Source organism: Bos mutus, chromosome 2 (genome assembly GCF_027580195.1).
Source record: "Bos mutus isolate GX-2022 chromosome 2, NWIPB_WYAK_1.1, whole genome shotgun sequence".
Classification (NCBI taxonomy): domain Eukaryota; kingdom Metazoa; phylum Chordata; class Mammalia; order Artiodactyla; family Bovidae; genus Bos; species Bos mutus.
The window spans coordinates 28515789-28533962 of record NC_091618.1 but is presented as its reverse complement, the minus strand read 5'-3'; the positions used below and the strand labels follow the sequence as shown (position 1 = coordinate 28533962).

The 18174-nt window shown below is 58.5% G+C and overlaps 1 protein-coding gene across 6 annotated transcripts in view; it reads left to right on the top strand.

Moving 5' to 3' along the window:
* SPEG (striated muscle enriched protein kinase) overlaps positions 1 to 18174 on the top strand; it is a 58755-nt gene continuing 40581 nt past the window's right edge. The window contains exons 1-8 of one of the 6 annotated variants that reach the window (XM_070386187.1): positions 1 to 649; positions 8351 to 8393; positions 9201 to 9355; positions 9922 to 10011; positions 10094 to 10253; positions 13271 to 14571; positions 16625 to 16768; positions 17149 to 17331. In XM_070386187.1, the coding sequence (XP_070242288.1) occupies positions 262 to 649; positions 8351 to 8393; positions 9201 to 9355; positions 9922 to 10011; positions 10094 to 10253; positions 13271 to 14571; positions 16625 to 16768; positions 17149 to 17331 (2464 nt within the window). In that variant the 5' untranslated portion in view covers positions 1 to 261. Of the gene's footprint in view, positions 650 to 7270; positions 7353 to 8350; positions 8394 to 9200; positions 9356 to 9921; positions 10012 to 10093; positions 10431 to 13270; positions 14572 to 16624; positions 16769 to 17148; positions 17332 to 18174 lie in introns of those variants that run through there. The other 5 variants (XM_070386166.1, XM_070386158.1, XM_070386174.1 and 2 more) reach the window with 5 other exon arrangements.

The following is an 18174-nucleotide window of genomic DNA, read 5'->3' as shown; positions in this document are numbered from 1 at the left end:
CAGAGTAGAGTCCAAGTCCCCTCCTCTGCTGCCCCCTCCCTGCACTGCTCCCTCGCAACCCGAGCCGGGGGGCCTAAAAATAGCCCCCGAGGCGCAACCGCGGCCGCCCCGGTGACCTTCTGGGTAGCACAGGCCGAAGGCGGGCGGGCGGCAGGAAGGCAGGGCGCCGGCCCCCCAGGACTCATCTCCCAGGGCAACATCCCCCGGGTGCCCCCGTGGCCGTCCAGTTCCGGCGTCTCCCCAGCTCAACTCGCAGAGGCCATGCAGAAAGCCCGGGGCACGCGAGGCGAGGACGCGGGCACGAGGGCACCCCCCAGCCCCGGGGTGCCCCCGAAGAGGGCCAAAGTGGGGGCCGGCGGAGGGGCGGCGGCCGCGGTGGCCGGGGCGCCGGTCTTCCTACGGCCCCTGAAGGACGCGGCGGTGTCTGCGGGCAGCGACGTGCGGCTGCGGGTGGTGGTGAGCGGGACGCCCCAGCCCAGCCTCAGCTGGTTCCGGGATGGGCAGCGCTTGCCCCCGCCGGCCCCTGAGCCCAGCTGCCTGTGGCTGCGAAGCTGCGGGCCGCGGGATGCCGGCGTGTACAGCTGCAGGGCCCAGAACGAGCTGGGCCAGGCCTCCTGCGAGGCGGTTCTCACCGTGCTGGAGGTCGGAGGTAATGGGGAGGTGGGGGCCAAGCCGGGGGGAGGGGGGTGCTCACAGGTAGAGAAGGTTACCCGGGCCGCCGCTGGCTCGGGGGAGGCATCTGTTCATCCAGCGTTTTTCCGAGTGCTCTGGCTTCTCAGATGTGCTGACCCAGGAGTGCCCGTCAAGAGGAAAGTGCAGGGAAAGCGGGTGTGAAGATAGAGAGGCTCCCCACAGGAAGGTCAGAGGTTAAGGGTCAGCGTTTGGTAAGCCAAGCCTGAGCCCCACTCAGGCCTCTCTGAGCATTGCATAGTGGGAACCCTCCTAGTTTCCCTGTAGAGAGGGGCCTCCTGGGGAAACTGTTTTCACCGGCTCTGATAATTTAGATTCGGAATCCACCTCTTCAGACATGCCTGCATGTCTGAAGGAGGAGGCGGGCTCCCCTGATCTGGCTGTGGTGTTGAGGGGATGGGTCAGAACTCCTCATAGTCCATTGCCAGGCCAGGTTTGTGTGGTCAGCACTAGGCAGGTTGGAAGGGGCCAGTGGGTGGACAAGTACGGATAGGGTGCAGAGCAGCAGGACAGGGTGCAGAGCAGCAGGAGGCAGAGCCTGGGTTGGGGGTTCCCAGCACATATGGAGGGGAGTGCCTGAGAATCCACACGCAAGCCCACCGTGTGCATGTGCGTGGGCGGGCAGTGCAGGCGTCTGGTGGTGCCAGCAGATGAGGGGCTTGTGGAATTGGTATGGGAAGTGCATGGGCCATGTCTCCCCCAGGTTCAGAGGGCATGGAAGGGGGCATGGCCCTGCCTGTGTGTGTGAAGGGGTGGGTGATTGTCCTAGGTGGAAGGGAAGGGGCATAAGACTGAGCCCTGTGCTCAGGGTCCTGCTGGGGCTGGTGTGGGTGCAGGCCAGGGCCGAATCTCCTTGGGTCAGTGTTTTCGGCTTCCTTTTTGACTTCTCAGCCCTTAAACCAGTTCTTCTCTAGGCTGAAGACAGAATCTCAGCAGACTGAGTCTTAAGCAATAGAATTCTGAGGAAGAAAGCTGCAATTGGGGGAGATGGCAAAGAGCTTGAAGATCATGAGTTTGTCCTGGTTCAAGAGGGAATTCTCACTCCGGCTGGGTAGTGTCACATAGGGGGACATGCTGAGGGGCTGAGGAGGAGGCATACCGTGCTCCCTGGGTATAGCGAGCTGCACAGCTCCAGCATCCTGAAGGAACTCAGCAGCTGGAGGGTAAAGAAGGCTGCGGGGTGCAGCTGTCGGGAGCTGGAAAAGAGGCTCGGCCTCCCTCTGCCAGCATCTCCACTCTCTCCCTAGCTCTGCCCTGCCCACCTTCCTCTTCAATGACCGAGAGGGCCGAGGCTGGCTTGTCTTGGTTGGCTTCACACCTGGCCAGGTACAGGCTTTCCTCGTACCTGCTCTGGGGTCAGGGGCTGGGGCTCGTCCTGGCAGAACTCTAAGCTGGGAGACGATGGGACTCCTTGGGGGCCTTTGTTCAGGGGCAAAGGGGACTGAAAACAGAACATAAATAAAGGCACAATCGATAGGTTGATGAGAACACAACTTGGAGGAGAGAGATACGGGACAGAGAAGAAGTGCTGAGAAGGATCCTGGTGTCATTATGTTTGTTTAGAGTCAGAAAGGACCACAGAGAACTGCAGGTCCACAGGCTGCAGCTTTAAGGATGAGGATGCTGTGGTCCAGAGCAGAGGGGGAGGCCACGACTAGCTGTCTGCTTAAAGACAAACAGCTAGTTATGCCCATCCCAGATCTCAGAACCCAGTCCTCTGAGTTTGGGCTCTTGGGGCCTTTTTACCTCTTAAGTTCTGGAGGGAGGAGAGAGAAAAGGGAGAAGGAGCTGTCTGTTGTATGGAGGACCTTTCTGAAGATGAGAACCTCCTTGCCTGCCCTGGTCCCCCAGAGTGGGAAGGGTGACAGGATGCTAGAGCCTCCCAGCCCCTCTGGAATCCAGGTGGCAGGGTCAGCAGAGCTAAGCCCTGGCTGGGCAAACCTAGCCAGAGGCCCGGAGGCCAGAGGCCCGTCTGCAGGCTCTCTAATGGAACAGCATGTTTGAAAGGCTGGGGTGAGGAAAGGATTCTGGGTGCTCGGGGACTAGATTGGAGACCTTTTGCCACTCATGTCAAAACAAGAAGAGGGGCTGCAGCAAGTCACATCTGAGAACTTTTTCATACTGGTAGAAGCTTTGCCCCAATAGCAGCTTTGCAATTATGATTCATTGGTAATAAGTCTTAGTAGCAATTTTTAATAGTATGAATAGCCACTATGCTGCTGTGTGGCAGGCAATATGCTATCGTACCCTTTGATATATCATTTAAGTCCCACAGCAACCCTAGGGAACCTGAGGCCCAGAGGGATTAAATGAAGCACCTTGGTTGTACTGATAGGAGGTGGCAAGGCAGGAATGGAAGCCTGGGTCTATCCCACTGCCAAAAACCACATGCTTGACTACTATGCCCCTCCCACCTGATTGGTGAGGGAGGGGCTTTGCTTTGGTGATGTTGGCTGAGTCTGGCTTCCTCCTCTTCCTACTGCCCACCCTCCACCAATCCCTGCCCAGTGAGAGGTCTCCATCAAGGTCAGTTGGGCAAGCAGCTCAGCATCGCTCAGACTTCCTCATGGAAAACTTTCTTGGTTGGGATCAATAGCAGGAGGACTTCAGGGTTCTCGAGGAAGTCCAGCCAGGATCTGGCTGCAGAGAGAAGCAGGCAGTTTCCTGGCTGGGATTGCCGTCTGGCTCGGCAAGACGGGGTGATGCTAAGGTTCCTGGCACTTCTGAAGCCCAAGATGTTAGCTCAGGGATAGAGGGATATTGGCATGGTTGGGGAAGCTGGGGCCTTGAGAAGACAAGAGGGCTGCAGGCTGGAGAATTTGAAGGATGCGAAATAGGAGGTGGGATTTGGGGGTATAGAAATGAGGAAAGACTAGGAATAGTGACGATGGCAGAGATGCAGGATACTTGTAGAGTATTTAACATGTGTAAAGCACCCTATCTCATTTCAGTATTTAGTCTTCTAAGTTCCAGGTTACTGTTATGACCATTATACATAGAAGAAAACTGAGGTTCAAAGAGGGAATTTACCCAATGTCACCTGGTGAGTGAGGTGGCAGACCCAGATCTGAGTCTAGGTCCACAGTGCCTGTCCTCAGAAAGAGAAGCGTGGGGAGACTGAGGCCAGGATCTAGCATTGTAACTATCCCTCTTGTCAGTATCCCCAAGTATCCTTCTGCCAGCATCTCCACTCTCTCCCTAGCCTCTGCTGTCTCCAAAATAGGCAGGCATTCTTCTCTGTCAAAACATCAGGCTCCCATTTGGATGGGCTGAGAAGCTATGTGCCAGTCAAGTAATCAGGGCAAGTGCCACCCTCAAAGCTTGGGGCATGTGTGACTGGAGAGGGAGGCCTATACTGAAGGGTGGGGGTTAAGGAGGAGAGAGCACAGCCAAGGGAAGGCGCAAGCTGACAATGCTCACCGTGTTTGGCAGTCAGAAGTCTCATAGCCAGGGCCTGGGGGACCCTGGTGCCAATCAGAAGGGCCAAAGTCAACAGATGGTAGTAAACCACGCAGGGGACTTGAAGGCATGGAGAGGAGAGATTAGAGAGAAGGAGGCATTTAGCAAGAGAAAGGTTGGGGACTCCAGCAGGAGCTGCCTGCAGCTAGATGGTGCAGTATCATCTTTTTCACCTAGAATGTGGACAGTGTGGAAGAAAAGCTAGGAGGAAACCAGCATGGAGTTGGGAATGGATATGGAGAGTGGCCCCCTCCATTCATGCTAAGTCCTAATTAGGGAGAGGAGGAGGGGCCAGATCAGGAGCAGTGAGGAGCCCTGGAAGGGAAAAAAGAGAATAGAGAGGCTGTAAAGTCAGCCAAAGCCCACACAAGAGAACTTTCCTAAAGTGAGGGTAGCCCTCCCAGGAAGATCCTGGGTGGAAACAAGATGGTCACGTCTCCAGTTTCTAGAAAAGGGTCTGGGTCAGAACAGAGATGGGAGGAAGGCTGGAGAATGACCTGCTCCAGCAAGACTCATAGTCCCCATCCCCCCACCCCCATCCTCACTACCAGCAGCTCTGTGCCCCCACCCATGTGCCACGTGTATGGAGTGCCCACCGAGTGCCCGTCACTGTGCTAGGTGCTTGAGATTTATAAGTCAGGGGAGGGGGAAAGACCAAAATCCCTGTCCTCTTAGAGATGACATTCCAGGGAGGGAACACATTATGCATGCAAAAATCATAACTATATGAAAATTATATAGTATGTCAGAAAATCAGAGCAGGGTGAGCAGGAGGAAGGAAGGGAGAAGACTAGAACAAGGCAGGGAAGAGTGGGGTGTGGGTATCTGGCTCAATGGAGGCTCTTTGTGAGAGATGAGGCGTGGCTTTTCTCTGGTTAAGGGGACCTGCAAGCGGGGCAGAAGTTGGAAGTCTGGTTTGGAGCAATGGCAGGGTGGCCCAGCTGCCCAGCCTTGGAAGAAAATGGGGCGTTTAGGGGCCAGCTCGGGGAGGCCCGCCCTGAAAGTATGCTCCAGGCTGGCCTGTGTGGGTGAGCGGTGCAAGCCCAGAGCAGGAACAGAGTCTCATGGGCCCCTCTTCGGCCCAGCTGTCCCGTCACTCACGCCTGCTGCCCATTGGTTATTTTTGCTACGGAATGTGCCAGCCCCTCGGATTCTCCTGGGGAACAGGGGCTCAAGTTACCCCCTCTCCTCACTCAGCTCCCACATCTGTGAGTGGGTGTGTTTGGGGGTGGGCAGGGAAATCGCCTATGTGTGTCCCGAGTCCTCCGGCTGGAATTGATAAAGACATACACGTGTCCCCTTCTCACTGCATGTCCTGTGTGTGTGTCTGTAGGTGCAACCTCTGCTTCTGGGGGTCTGGGTAACAGGACCACCTGCAGGCACTCAGAACGTATAAGACATGACCTAAAACTTTCAAATAAAGAGCCATACAACTCAAACAACTTCAGGAGCCAAGTAGAAACTGAAAAGGAGAGAGGTGGTCTTGTCAGCAGTTGAATTTGAGCAGGCTTGCCCCACTTAAAATATTGTACAGGCTGAACAAAACTCATCAGTTGGCTCAGTATTTATTTTGGACCCATGCTTTAAAGAAAAAAAGTTAGGGGTCCTCCTAACCAATCAGTATATGAGGTTTTATGGCATGATGCTCAGTAACTCAGTCATGGTGCCTGGGTGAGAATCCCGGGATCCCAACTACAGGCTCTGTGACCTTGGGCAAGTAACCTCTCTGTGCCTCTGTGTACAGATTGAGTTTATTCGTATCAAGTGCCTAGGCCGTTGCTCCGTATGTGCTAGGCATGCTGCCAGTGTTAATGATAATGACTTTGTAGTCACATCTCAGCAACCAGGATTGGCACTACTTGTGTGGACTGGGGTGGGAATTCGGATCTGGGCAATCGTGGAGGCACAGAACCTGTGTGGCTTTGCTAAGTGATAGGACTTGTCTGAGCCTTAGTCACTTGTTGATTAAATGGAGTCAGTTACATGTTCTTAAGAGTTTCAAACTCACAGGGTTGTTGTCAGTGAGGTAACGATTATAAAGTGCCTGAAGTTGCTCAGTCATGTCTGACTCTTTGCAACCCCACGGACTGTAGCCCTCCAGGCTCCTCTGTCCACGGGGTTTACCAGGCAAGAATACTGAAGTGGGTTGCTAATCCCTTCTCCAGGGTATCTTCTGACCCAGGGATCGAACCCAAATCTCCTGCATCGCAGGCAGATTCTTTACCATCTGAGCCACCAGGGAAGCCCTGATAAAGTGCCTGGCACTTAATAAATGTTTAGGAAACTTAGTTATAATGATTGTGTGTGGGGGGGAGGGGTAGCATTTTGTGCAAGCAAAACATTCATGGTGCCAAATGCCAGGAGGATAAAGAAAATTTGATGTGTGCTCACCCATGAATGAGAAATTGGGTTATATTTGTGAATAACAGGAAAATCTCTGGGCATCTTAGCTCGTGTGTGTGTGTGTGTGTGTGTGTGTGTGTGTGTGTATGCCAGGGTGCAGGGACAGAGGACCTACAATCAGGGAACTTGAGGGCCTTCTCTGACCTTCCTTAGCAGCCTGAAGGGGTTCGCGTTCTGGGTCCAGGTCACTAGGAGGACCCGTGCCCTGTGTATGCTCCGGGCGCCCCCGCTCGGCGCCGCGGCCCTGCGATGTGTCGGGTACTGCCTGGCAAGGCGGACGCGCGCGCATGTTTGTGGAGTGAGCCAGTGGAGATGCGGCTGACCTTCTGGAGCGGCCCTGCGGGAGGCGGGGGGGGGCGGTGTGGACGCCGCGCTGGGCAGCCAATGAGCTAGTGGCCCGAACTCTCCTAGGGGCCACTGCACCCTTTTCTGTGCCTCAGTTTCCCCATGTGCCCAGGACCCAGGAGGCCGATGCGGGGTCGGGGAGCCGCGAGGCAGGTGATCGCCGCCCCCGGGGACGCAGGGCAGCCGGCGAGGGAAGGGGCTCCTAGGGGGGTGCGGGCTGGCGGGGGAAGGGCGGGCTCCGGCCGCCGCCGCCGCCGCCGCCGTCTTCCCCCCGCCCGGGCTCCGGCGGCCCCGAGGCTCCTTCCGCCACCGGCGCCGGCCCCCGCCAGCTCCCCGCCTCGCCCCCGGCCCCGCCTCCGACTCCGCCCCGCCCCCGCCCGTCCCCTCCTCGCCCGGCCGCCGGCCCGGCCCCCTCCCCCGCCATGAAGAAGCTGTGGGTGAAGAAGCGTTTCCAGGTGAGGGCTCCGGGGGCGGGCGGCGCCGGGAGGGGGCAGGAAGGGCTGGGCGCCCCGGAGGGAGGGCGGGTCGCCGCGGCGGGGCCCGGGGGAGGGGGCGCCGGAGCCGAGCCTGCCCCACCCCGGCGGCCGAGGCGGCGGGCAGGGCGCGCTCCAGGGGGCTCCCTGGCCTACGTCAGGCCCCTCCCCGCGCCCAAGGGCAGAGCCCCCGCCGCCCCAACCCCCAGCACCCGCGATCGCCGCGACCCCCGGGGAGGCCCCCGCAGCCACCCTCGGCGTGGAGCGCCCACGGGCTTCTGTACCACCTCTTGCCTCTGTCCAACCCCTCCGTGCCCCTGGCTGGCTCTCCCCAGCCCCCTACTCCGGTGCCTTCCATCTTCCGGGGCTCCTGGAAGCAACGGCGCAGGGATCCGCGCTGAGCTCAGTGCATTCCACTAGCCCTGCCCTGTCCTCCGTGGACCCGGGCCTCCTTCTTGCTTTCCTGAGGCTCCCGTCCTTTGGAGGACCTTGCCCTCTGCCCCCGCATCACCCTCCTGCCCTCTTGACACCTATCTCAGGGGTGTCTGTCCTCCCCCCCCCCCCCGCCCCCATAAGGAATCTGTGTCCTTGTCCTTCCATCTCCCAGTCATCCAAGCATGCCCCCCCCCCCCCCCACCAAATTTCTTCCTTCACATCAGTCAGCCTATCTCTGAGAGTGTCGCTCAGGTCCCCAGTCCTCTGACCAGCGTTTGACCCTTAGTCCACCCTTCTTCCTCCCCAGCTCCTCCCCAGAGCCTCGCGGGAGCTCCAGGGGGAGGGCTGACAAGCAAGGAAAACTGGAGATATTTATTCCCTTTAGGGGAAGCTAGCTGCCGGGGTCCCTTCCGCTTGCTCTGCCCCCAGTGGCCCCTGGGCCGAGTTTCTGATTGATACAGAGCTTTGGACGAGAGGTATAGGGAGGTCGGAGCATCAGGAGCGAGCCTTCCCCTCAACTCCTCATTCTGGCTTTTCTCTTTCAGAAAACCGGCCACTCCCGCCGGGCCTTTGGCCGACTCACCCATGGTGCGTGGACCGTGAGCTGCCTGCTCTAGCCCGTGCACACTCCTCCTCTTGGTCCATGTCCCTTCATGAGGCACCCAGGCCTGAAGACGGCCCATGAGATACAGAACCCCCATATTCCCCCACCCACCTAACTGCTTAACCACCTACCCACCCACCCAAGAAAGCCCCTTGCAGCTGAGAAAGGACCTAGCAATAGGGGTGGGGGTTAGCTGGCACACCCCCTCATGGGTCCCGGACTTATTATTCTTCATCTGTGGGCCAGGTGGGGATGAGTTAAGTGCCATGCTTCTACAACCAGCACGTGGCTCCTGCTTGTCATGGCACTCAGGGAGAAACTGAGGCACAGAACCTAATAGAATCTGAGAAAGTTAAAAGAAACATGCCCAAGAAACTTTGCTCCTAGCCTGACCACATTTTTGAGGACCATTCAGCAGTAGCAGAGAGGGTTTGGGAAGAGGGTGCAGGTCACGTCATGATGCCAAACAGATGGAGAGGTTCTTTTGAGAGGTCAAAGCACAATGCAGATATTGTACCAGAAGGTGGGCCTGACCCCTAATGGGGGGCCTGGGTCTGTGGCTGGGCTGAGTACAAGTGGGTGTATGTGTGTGTACGTATGTGTGTGTGTGTGTGGCCAGTGGGAGCACCAGTGAAAGTGCAAAGGTGCAGAATCACTGGGGTCATTGGAAGAATCTCCCAAAGCACACTGGCTCCCCAGTGCTGGGCCCACTGGGGCCGGCAGGCAGTCAGCGAATGAGAGGTGCTTTGCTCATCCCAGGTGTCTCCCTCCCCCAACTCCCATCCCCACAGGGCATCTTTGGGCACCGGGTACCCTGATGGCCCCTCTGTCCTGCCTGTCCATCATGCCCTACCCCACAAACGCTCTGATAACAGTCTGTCCATGTCTCTCTCCTGCTGCTCCTATGGAAGCGAAGTTTTCCGCTCCTGCAGAAAGCAAAGTTACGGTAGGAAACTGGCTCCTGCCCTGGCCCTCCACTCCCCTGCTTCCCTGCCCAACCCCGGCCTCTCCTCACCCTGCCTCAGCTGCACCCTGATGTGTTCCGGCTGGTTTGGGGTGGAGGACAGGCTGGCCCTGCGGTTGGTCGAGTGCCCTGACAGTACGACTCTGAGGTGACTCCCCTTTGTTCCTGGGTACCGGAACCCAGACTTTAGAGCCTTGAAACGTAGGATCTTGTTATTTGGGGGGCTGTGTGGGAACTTAAGTTATCACTGGCGGAGAGGAGGGGGAGGGGCTACAGCCCTGCAGTCCATCAAGTGGCCGGGTGGGGGGACTGCAGGTAGCTTTGAGGGCACTACCACGGAGGCAGGGGTGAGGAGCCAGAGGACCGGCATGGGAGGGGTGACCCCGAGGCTCCCAGGATGGGCAGCGGGATGTGGGGAGCTAAGGCGAGAAAGGATAGATGATGGGAGTCCTGATGGCGATGTGGAGCCTGCTGCGGGGGAGGCAGGAGGGAAGAGTCGGAGTCAGGGGGAGGGAGAGCCCTGCCCACACAGACCCTTTCTCCTCCAGACTCGGAGACAGGCGAGGATGACATCAGCGACGGGCAGGGGACCCAGCGCCTGGAGCTTCGGGATGATGGGGCCTTCAGCACCCCCACGGGTGAGCTCTCTGGGGTGCACACAGAGCCAGCAGGTGGCCTTCCCTCCAAAGGTGCCTGGCTTCACTGTGTTCCTCTCTCTAGGGGGCTCTGATACCCTGGTGGGCACCTCCCTGGACACGCCCCCGACCTCCGTGACAGGCACCTCAGAGGAGCAAGTGAGCTGGTGGGGCAGCGGGCAGACGGTCCTGGAGCAGGAAGCGGGCAGCAGGGCTGGCACCCGCCGCCTCCCGGGCAGCCCAAGGCAAGCACAGGCAACCGGGGCCGGGCCACGGCACCTGGGGGTGGAGCCGCTCGTACGGGCATCTCGAGCTAATCTGGTGGGCGCAAGCTGGGGGTCAGAGGATAGCCTTTCGGTGGCCAGTGACCTGTACGGCAGCGCATTCAGCCTGTACAGAGGACGGGCGCTCTCGATCCACGTGTAAGTAACGGCCTTACCTGGGCCCTTCACTGTCCCACCTCACCATGCCGTCCCGCACTGCCCCTCACCGTCCATTAGCCTCCACACCCCATGTCCCCTGCACCATCCATCCCTCTGTGCACTTCTCCACCCCCCCACCATTGCTTCCTCTCCTGGCCCCAGCTGCCCACTCTGTCCTCCTACACAGCTCCATCCTCCTCCTGTTCCATCACCACCCACATGCTCCTGCTCCCACCTGTCCTGGCTCACTGTGCCATCTCCATGGTCTCGTGGACCCCTATCTCCCTTCCTTGTCTCCCGCAAGATCTCCACTCTCCCGGGGGCCCTCTCCTGCCTCGCCCATTCAGGCTCCAGTTGTCCCCAGGATCCCCACTCCCCCCCCCATCAGGGGCCCCCTCCGTGCCTGCTGTCTCAGCAGCTGCTGCCTTTTCATCTCTGCACATTCCTGTTCCCATGTGGGCCTTTTTCTGGGAGGAACGGAACCTTTCTGCACGGCAGCTCCCGGGAGAGCAGGAGGGAGCGAGCGAGAGCACAACCAGGAGACAGAAGAGAGCGAGGTGGTCAGGGGGTTGTTGGGGCCAGGGGCCTGGGAGAGCAGGGGGATGTGAAGTGTGTGGGCCGCAGGGGGCTGGGGCAGGGTGGGGTGGAGATTGGGGGTTGGGGGGGCTAGGCTGGAGGCAGAGGGCTCGGAGTGATAGAGGTGGGGGCATGTGAGGACCCCATGTGGGAGACGCCTCAGGGTGGGGTTGAAGGTGGTCCTGAGAGGCTACGGTGAGGAGCGGAGGTGTTGGAGTGAGATGTTGGAGCCGGTTTTGGGTTTTGGAGATGTGGGACTGGCAGATACAGAAGAGAGTGCTTTGGTAGAAGAGGGGAGTGGCTGATGAGAGAGGTTATCAGGGGGCATTTGGGGAGCTGAGGGGGGCCTGATTTGTGATGGGTATGGGTGTGTGTGTGGGAGGTACCACCATGGAGGAGAAAGAAAGGGCCTGGTGGGGGGAGGCCTTTTTTGCGGGTGGCTGAGGTGGCTGGTGGTAGGCAGGGAAGAGGTCTGGGGGCAGGTGCAGAGGAGGCGCCCTTGCTTTATCTGGCTGGCATTAACCAGGTGCTCCCATGCCCTGGACTTGCCTTTTCCTTCCCTGCCTTTCTTTGCCAGGCCTCAGCCGGAGCCTGGAGTTGCTATGGCAACTTCCGAGGAACCCATTTCCTTAGTGATGTCTGTGGTACACAGGCTGGCCTGGAGCTTGAAACTGCCAGCAAGAGATCTCCTCTGCTGTCCCCAATTTCTCTCCCTGCCTCACCCAGTTCCCAGAGGCCGTTCCTCAGGGACTCTGCTGTCCCTCCCCCAGAGTAGACTCTGCCTCCCTGCAGGTGGCTGGTTGAGGTTTTTCTCCCTAGGGCACTCTAGATTGCATGCCCCCCACCCCCACCCCATACCCTGTTGGAGGTGAGGTTTGCTGTGTAGGCGGCTGACCCAGGTAGCCTGACACTAAGGCGCTGGAGAATTTATGCTTATGGCCAATACCATACTTTTTTTTTTTTTTCAATACCATACTATTTCTCCCGTCTCTGTGCCCCCAGAATTCCAGACATATTGGAGGGAATAAGGGCTTAGAAACCAGACTACTGGGCTTTCAATCTAGCACCAACTATTTCCTAGCTATGTTACCTTGGTAAGGCACCTCACCTCTCTAAACCTCACTTTCTTCATCTGTAAATGGAGATAATAACAGTCCTGTCGCAAAGGATTGTTGTGAGGATTAAATGACTCAATGCATTTTAAGCATTCAGTACATGCTTGACACACAATAAGTACTCAATGAGCCATTTCATAAGTTTTTATTAAGCTCTCTCTAATGTGTTAGGTAGGATGCTAATATCTCCAATTCCTTTTCTTGCTAATCTCTCTGTTTGGTGTGCCCCCAAGAGTCCAGATGGGGGAAACTGAGGCCCAGCTCTTGGGCATCAAAGTTCTGGAGGTGAGAGGGGCAGTCTGGGGCTGCCCAGCTCCTTTCTTCCTCCTCTTCTCCCACACTCACTGTTCAGGCCCACACAGTAGTTATTTTGGAGCTGAGTTATTCCTGAGCATACCCCTTTGGGGAGCTTCTGTGTTTCTCAGGGGGTGGTTTCCAAGGACTCAAGGTAACTTACCCAGGGGCAGGACAAAGTCAGAGGCCTTGTACCGGGGGCAGATTAATCAAAGGCACGGGAACCTGGGTACCCTCGTCTCCCACTCCAGGGACCTCAGCTGTCACCTGCTGTCAGCACTGGTGGGGGCTCAGGTCTGAGGAGCTGTTAGGCAATCCCAGGGATGAGGGTATTGCTCCTGGAAGGCGTGTGCCTGTTCTTCCTGGGGCACAGTGAAGGGGTATGCCCTGCTGAGGAAGGGCAGGGCTGTGGGGGCCAGCTGGGGGCAGGAATGAGTGGGAGGCTGAATTCCTGAGAGGGCCCCGCCCCATCCCACCCTCCCGCCTTCCCTGCCCACTTCATCTTTTGGGTCTTCAGCCTCATCCTTTTTTTTTCCCCCCACCACTCAGTTTCTGTTTGTGCTGTTTCCCAGCTTCTGGGGCTGGGGAGAGGGGGCTGGCCAGAGCCCCTGGGACTGAGTCTGTTCCTGGACCCAGCCACCAGCCCAATCTTCCGGGGCCAGAGCCGCCAGCCTCTCCCCAGCACCTGCTCTGGCTGTGCCTTCCTCTTGGCGGGTGGGGGGGGCGGAGGAGGGGCTGGCCGATGTCACCCCCAAGCCTTCCCAGCATGCCCACCGCCCGATTCCTGTCACGACCCGAAGGTCTGGGAGGGGAGGCCCCCTGAATCTCCTGCCCCTCTTCGTCTTGGTCCCGCAGCAGTGTCCCTCAGAGCGGACTGCACAAGGAGGAGCCTGACCTTCAGCCTCAGCCCGCCAGCGAAGCCCCCCGTCGCCCAGCCCTGCCGCCCCCCTCCAAATCCGCGCTGCTGCCCCCACCGTCCCCTCGGGTGGGTAAGCGGCCCCCGCCGGGAGCCGGCGGCCAGCCCCTGGCCACCCCCACGCCGCCGCACCGGCGCTCTCGGGAGCCAGTGCCGCCCGAGGACGCCACCGCCGAAGAGAAGCGAGGGAAAAAGTCCAAGTCGTCCGGGCCCTCGCTAGCGGGCACGGCGGAGTCCCGGCCCCAGACGCCCCTGAGTGAGGCCTCGGGCCGCCAGTCGGCGCTGGGCCGCTCCCCGAGGCTGGTGCGCGCTGGCTCCCGCATCCTGGACAAGCTGCAGTTCTTCGAGGAGCGCCGGCGCAGCCTGGAGCGCAGCGACTCGCCGCCGGCGCCCCTGCGGCCCTGGGTGCCCCTGCGCAAGGCCCGTTCGCTGGAGCAGCCCAAGTCCGAGGGCGGCGGGCCGTGGGGCACGCCCAGGGCCTCGCAGGAGGAGCTGCGGTCCCCGGCGGGCAGCGTGGCCGAGCGGCGCCGCCTATTCCAACAGAAGGCGGCCTCGCTGGACGAGCGCACGCGTCAGCGCAGCCCTGCGTCCGACCTCGAGCTGCGCTTCGCCCAGGAGCTGGGCCGCATCCGCCGCTCCACGTCGCGGGAGGAGCTGGTGCGCTCTCACGAGTCCCTGCGCGCCACGCTGCAGCGCGCCCCGTCCCCCCGAGAGCCCGGCGAGCCGCCGCTCTTCTCCCAGCCCTCCACCCCCAAGACCCCGCGGGCCTTGAGCCCCGCCGCCGCCCAGCCGCCCCCTGCGAGCGTCGCGGAAAAGCCCGGGGATGAGCCAGGGAGGCCCCGGGGCCGTGGGCCAGCGGGCAGGACGGAGCCGGGGGAAGGCCCGCAGCAGGAGGTTAGGCGCCGGGACCAGTTCCCGCTGACCCGGAGCAGAGCCATCCAGGAGTGCCGGAGCCCGGTGCCGCCCCTCACCTCCGAGCCCCCCGAGACCAGGACGAAAGCTCCCCCGGGTCGGAAGCGGGAGCCCCCGCCGCAGGCCGTGCGCTTCCTGCCCTGGGCCACGCCGGGCCAGGAGGGCGCTGCTGTGCCCCAGACCTTGGAGAAGAACAGGGCGGGACCCGAGGCCGAGAAGAGGCTGCGCAGAGGGCCAGAGGAGGACGGTCCTTGGGGGGCCTGGGACCGCCGAGGGGCCCGCAGCCAGGGCAGAGGTCGCCGGGCGCGGCCCACCTCGCCTGAGCTCGGTAAGGCCTCGGGGAGGGTAGAGAAGGTGCTGAGTGAGACCTGGGTGGGAGCATGTCTGGAAGGAGCGAGACTGCTAGGCAGTTGCGAGGGTGCGGTTTCAGAGGAAAGGCATGGTCCCAGGTTCCAGTTTGAGTGAAGGATTGTTGAAGGCCCCTTGTATATGACCTGTCCGATGGTGAGAGTGTGAGAATGTTTTGATGGAGGCTGGGCGGAGCGGAGCTGTAAGCAAAGATCCCATGTCCAATGCCTTCTATAACGTCCCTTGGGTCCAGTGGCCTGCTGGGCTGTTGGGTCAAGGATCTAATGGTGGGGGGAAACCCTCCACAGCCCCACTGGTCTGTGGGGGAAGAGACCAAAGGCCATCTCAATAAGTAATTGATCATGTCCCTCTTACTGTTAAGCTTAGGGCCAGCCAGTTCTCAGTACTGATCTTCTCATCCCCATACATCACCTGACCCATCAGGGCTACTAAGATCTCACCCAGCCTCCCTTCTAGCCTCATCCCTCCTATCTTTTGAGTCCCTGCGTGGCTGAGCTGACTGTGATCACATGCCAACCAGTGTGTTGTCGCCCACTCCTGTGGATGGTGGCTAGTACCCCAAATGCCTCTGCCCCTAACTCTGCTCAACTGAACATCAACTGGGGCCACTTCTGGTGCGAGACTGAGGAGCCATCCTCAGCTCACTCCTGCCTCTGCTGTTTTTCCACGCCAGATATGTCAACCCCCTGCTCTTAGGACACTGTTGGTGTCTCTCTCAGTGCACTTAGCACTCCTCCCCCGCTTTTTTCATCACATTATTCTTCATTTTAGTAGTACTGTCTCAAAATCTTTAGAGATGACTAGGTGCCTATTCATCGTTCTACTAGCCATGTTATTGAGTGTCCACAGCCATGTTCCAGGTGTTGTGTTAACTGGGTGTGTTACTTTATTTTAATCTATATGCCAGTTTTATAGGATGTTGGGTGTTATTTATCAGCTCCATTTTACAGATAAAACTGAGGCACAGAGATTATCTAACTTGTCCAAGGTTTTGTACCTAGAGAACAGCATAACATCTTCATGGCTCTTTTGGCTACAGACACTGTGCGTTATCTAGCTCATGGGTTGTGTTAAGTCACTTTAGTCATGTCCAACTCTTTGCAACCCCATGGACTGTAGCCTGCCCAGGCTTCTCTGCCCATGGGATCTTCCAGGCAAGAATACTGAAGTGGGTTGCCATTTTCTTCTCCAGGGAATCTTCCCAACCCAGGGATTGAACCAGCGTCTTTTAGTTCTCCTGCATTGGCAGGCGGATTCTTTACCAGTATCGCCACCTGGGAAGCCTGTTATCTAGCTTATAGAAGGTCAGAATTAGAAAATACCCAGAGAGAGTCACGACGGTGGAGTTTTAAGGTCTCTTTGAGCGTAGGAGCTCTCTTCCTGTGTGTGTATGGTCTCTTCTGTAAGCAGGGACTGCCTCTTATTTCTTAATGTGTCCCTGGTACCCATACGGAGTAAGTAGTAAGTGCAGTGTTACTGTTTGGTGAATGGACACAGTCAAAGCTGATCTTCATGAGGCCTCTCATGGCTACCGGAAGCACCTGCTGCTCCCTTTTTAATCCAGTGGCATCACTAGTTTGACAGTTTACCACACATTGCCCTGTCACACTAGCATTGCTTAGGTCTTGGGTTGCTATTGGCTTGTTCTCTGTTTGGAAGCTTATGAAGTTGTGTCCTCCTCAGACCACCTTGCACAGGGCCTGATCTATGATCACTGATGACTGATTTGTGTAACGACAAGCACAGTGCAGTCCCTGTCGTCCTCCAGAAACCAGCCTCCTAACTGTGGCTGAAATTAAGCAGCCAAACCACCATAGAGTCCCACCGCCCTGTTCTGTTTGAGAACTCCCTTCTGTTTTCCTTTCTTCCCTGTCTCAGGAGCTTCAGGAGAGAGACCCTTTGCTCTCCAACCCTTGCCTTCCAGAAGGCCCTCTCTCTGGGTTTGCCCCCTCTCCCCCAAGTCATTCCCACAGGGACATGTCCCCTTACCCTCTCGCCAATGTGTCCTGCAGAGTCTTCGGATGACTCCTATGTGTCTGCTGGAGAAGAGCCCCTGGAGGCCCCTGTGTTTGAGATCCCCCTGCAAAATGCAGTGGTGGCCCCAGGGGTGGACGTGCTGCTCAAGTGTATTGTTACCGCCAACCCCCCGCCCCAAGGTGAGCTCTAGGCCTGGGGTCAGGTTAAGATTGAGAGAAGGAGGGGAGAGTCTCCCTTCCCTGCCTCCCACCCCAGTCCTTGGGGGGAATGGGAGGGAGGGGGTACGGTGAGTGGGCGGGGAGATCATCCATTCCATGGGGCTGGCCAGACTGCTGTGTCGTGTGTATATGTGTGTGTCTGTGTGTGTTAGTGGGGTCACAGTCCCTTGAGAGAGGGGAAGGTGGGCCTGGACTTTTGTGACTGAGGGGCCAGTCCTCGGGATTCCCTGGGTTGGGGAGAGGAGTGCTGTGGGCCCTGTGTGGGGTGGGGTGGGGGGAGATTGGCCCCAGTGGGCCCCTGTGGGCAGGGACAACCTGGTCACCCCGCTGCTTCCCCACAGTGTCCTGGCAGAAGGATGGGTCCCCGCTGCGCAGTGATGGCCGCCTTCTCATCCGGGCAGAAGGCGAGCGGCACACCCTGCTGCTCCGGGAGGCCCGGGCCGCCGATGCCGGGAGCTATGCAGCCACTGCCACCAACGAGCTGGGCCAGGCCCGCTGCGCTGCCACGCTGGCCGTGAGACCTGGTAGGGAACCGTGGGCCCTGGGGCTGGCGGGGGTGAGCCACTAGTGACCCTTCCCACTCCTAGCCTGGTGCTTGGGCTCTCAACCAGTGTGCATTCTAGTCCATTCTCCTGTGTTGGCTGCTCTAGTGCAAGCATTTTAAATGGCCCTGCCCCCAAGGCAGTGGCCAAATTCCCAAGGCACATGCCAGAGAGGCCAATTCATGAAGTCACTGAAGTGTGTCTTCCGACATCCTCTAAACGCCCTCCTTCCATGACAGTTCCCTGAACCAGGTTTTGTGGGGAAAGCAAATTATCCTTGAGCCTCAGAGATAAAGAATCTCCTTGCTCAAAGGGTTTAAAAGCCATCAGGAGTCTTCTGAGGTCATTTCCTCTCTAGAATGGTCACCTCTATTCCTACCTCTTGTAAAAACAGATACTTTTAAGTGCCACAACCTTCCCCTGCTCCCTTGCTCCTTCAGTTGAACCCAGAGCCCGAAAGAAGATGCATCTGAGAGTACCTCTTGGGATATAGCTGAGGCTGCCTCGTTTTCTATTTTTATGAAAGTCCTTTCTTGGTGTCGGACTACTTCCTTTGGATTTGAGCCCGGTTTCTTTCAGGTTGAGGGCTGGTGTTGGTGTGCATTGCCAGTTCAAGTCATTCAGGTTGCTGGGCTGACAAAGTGCTGGCCCTGGGCAGTGGGGTGGGGTGGGGAGGTGAGAGAGGGTAGGGGGTATTTCAAAAGGAAACGTTGCGCATGGGCTGTAGCCTACCAGGCTCCTCCGTCTGTGGGATTTTCCAGGCAAGGATACTGGAGAGGGTTGCCATTTCCTTCTCCAGGGGATCTTCCTGACTCAGGGATTGAA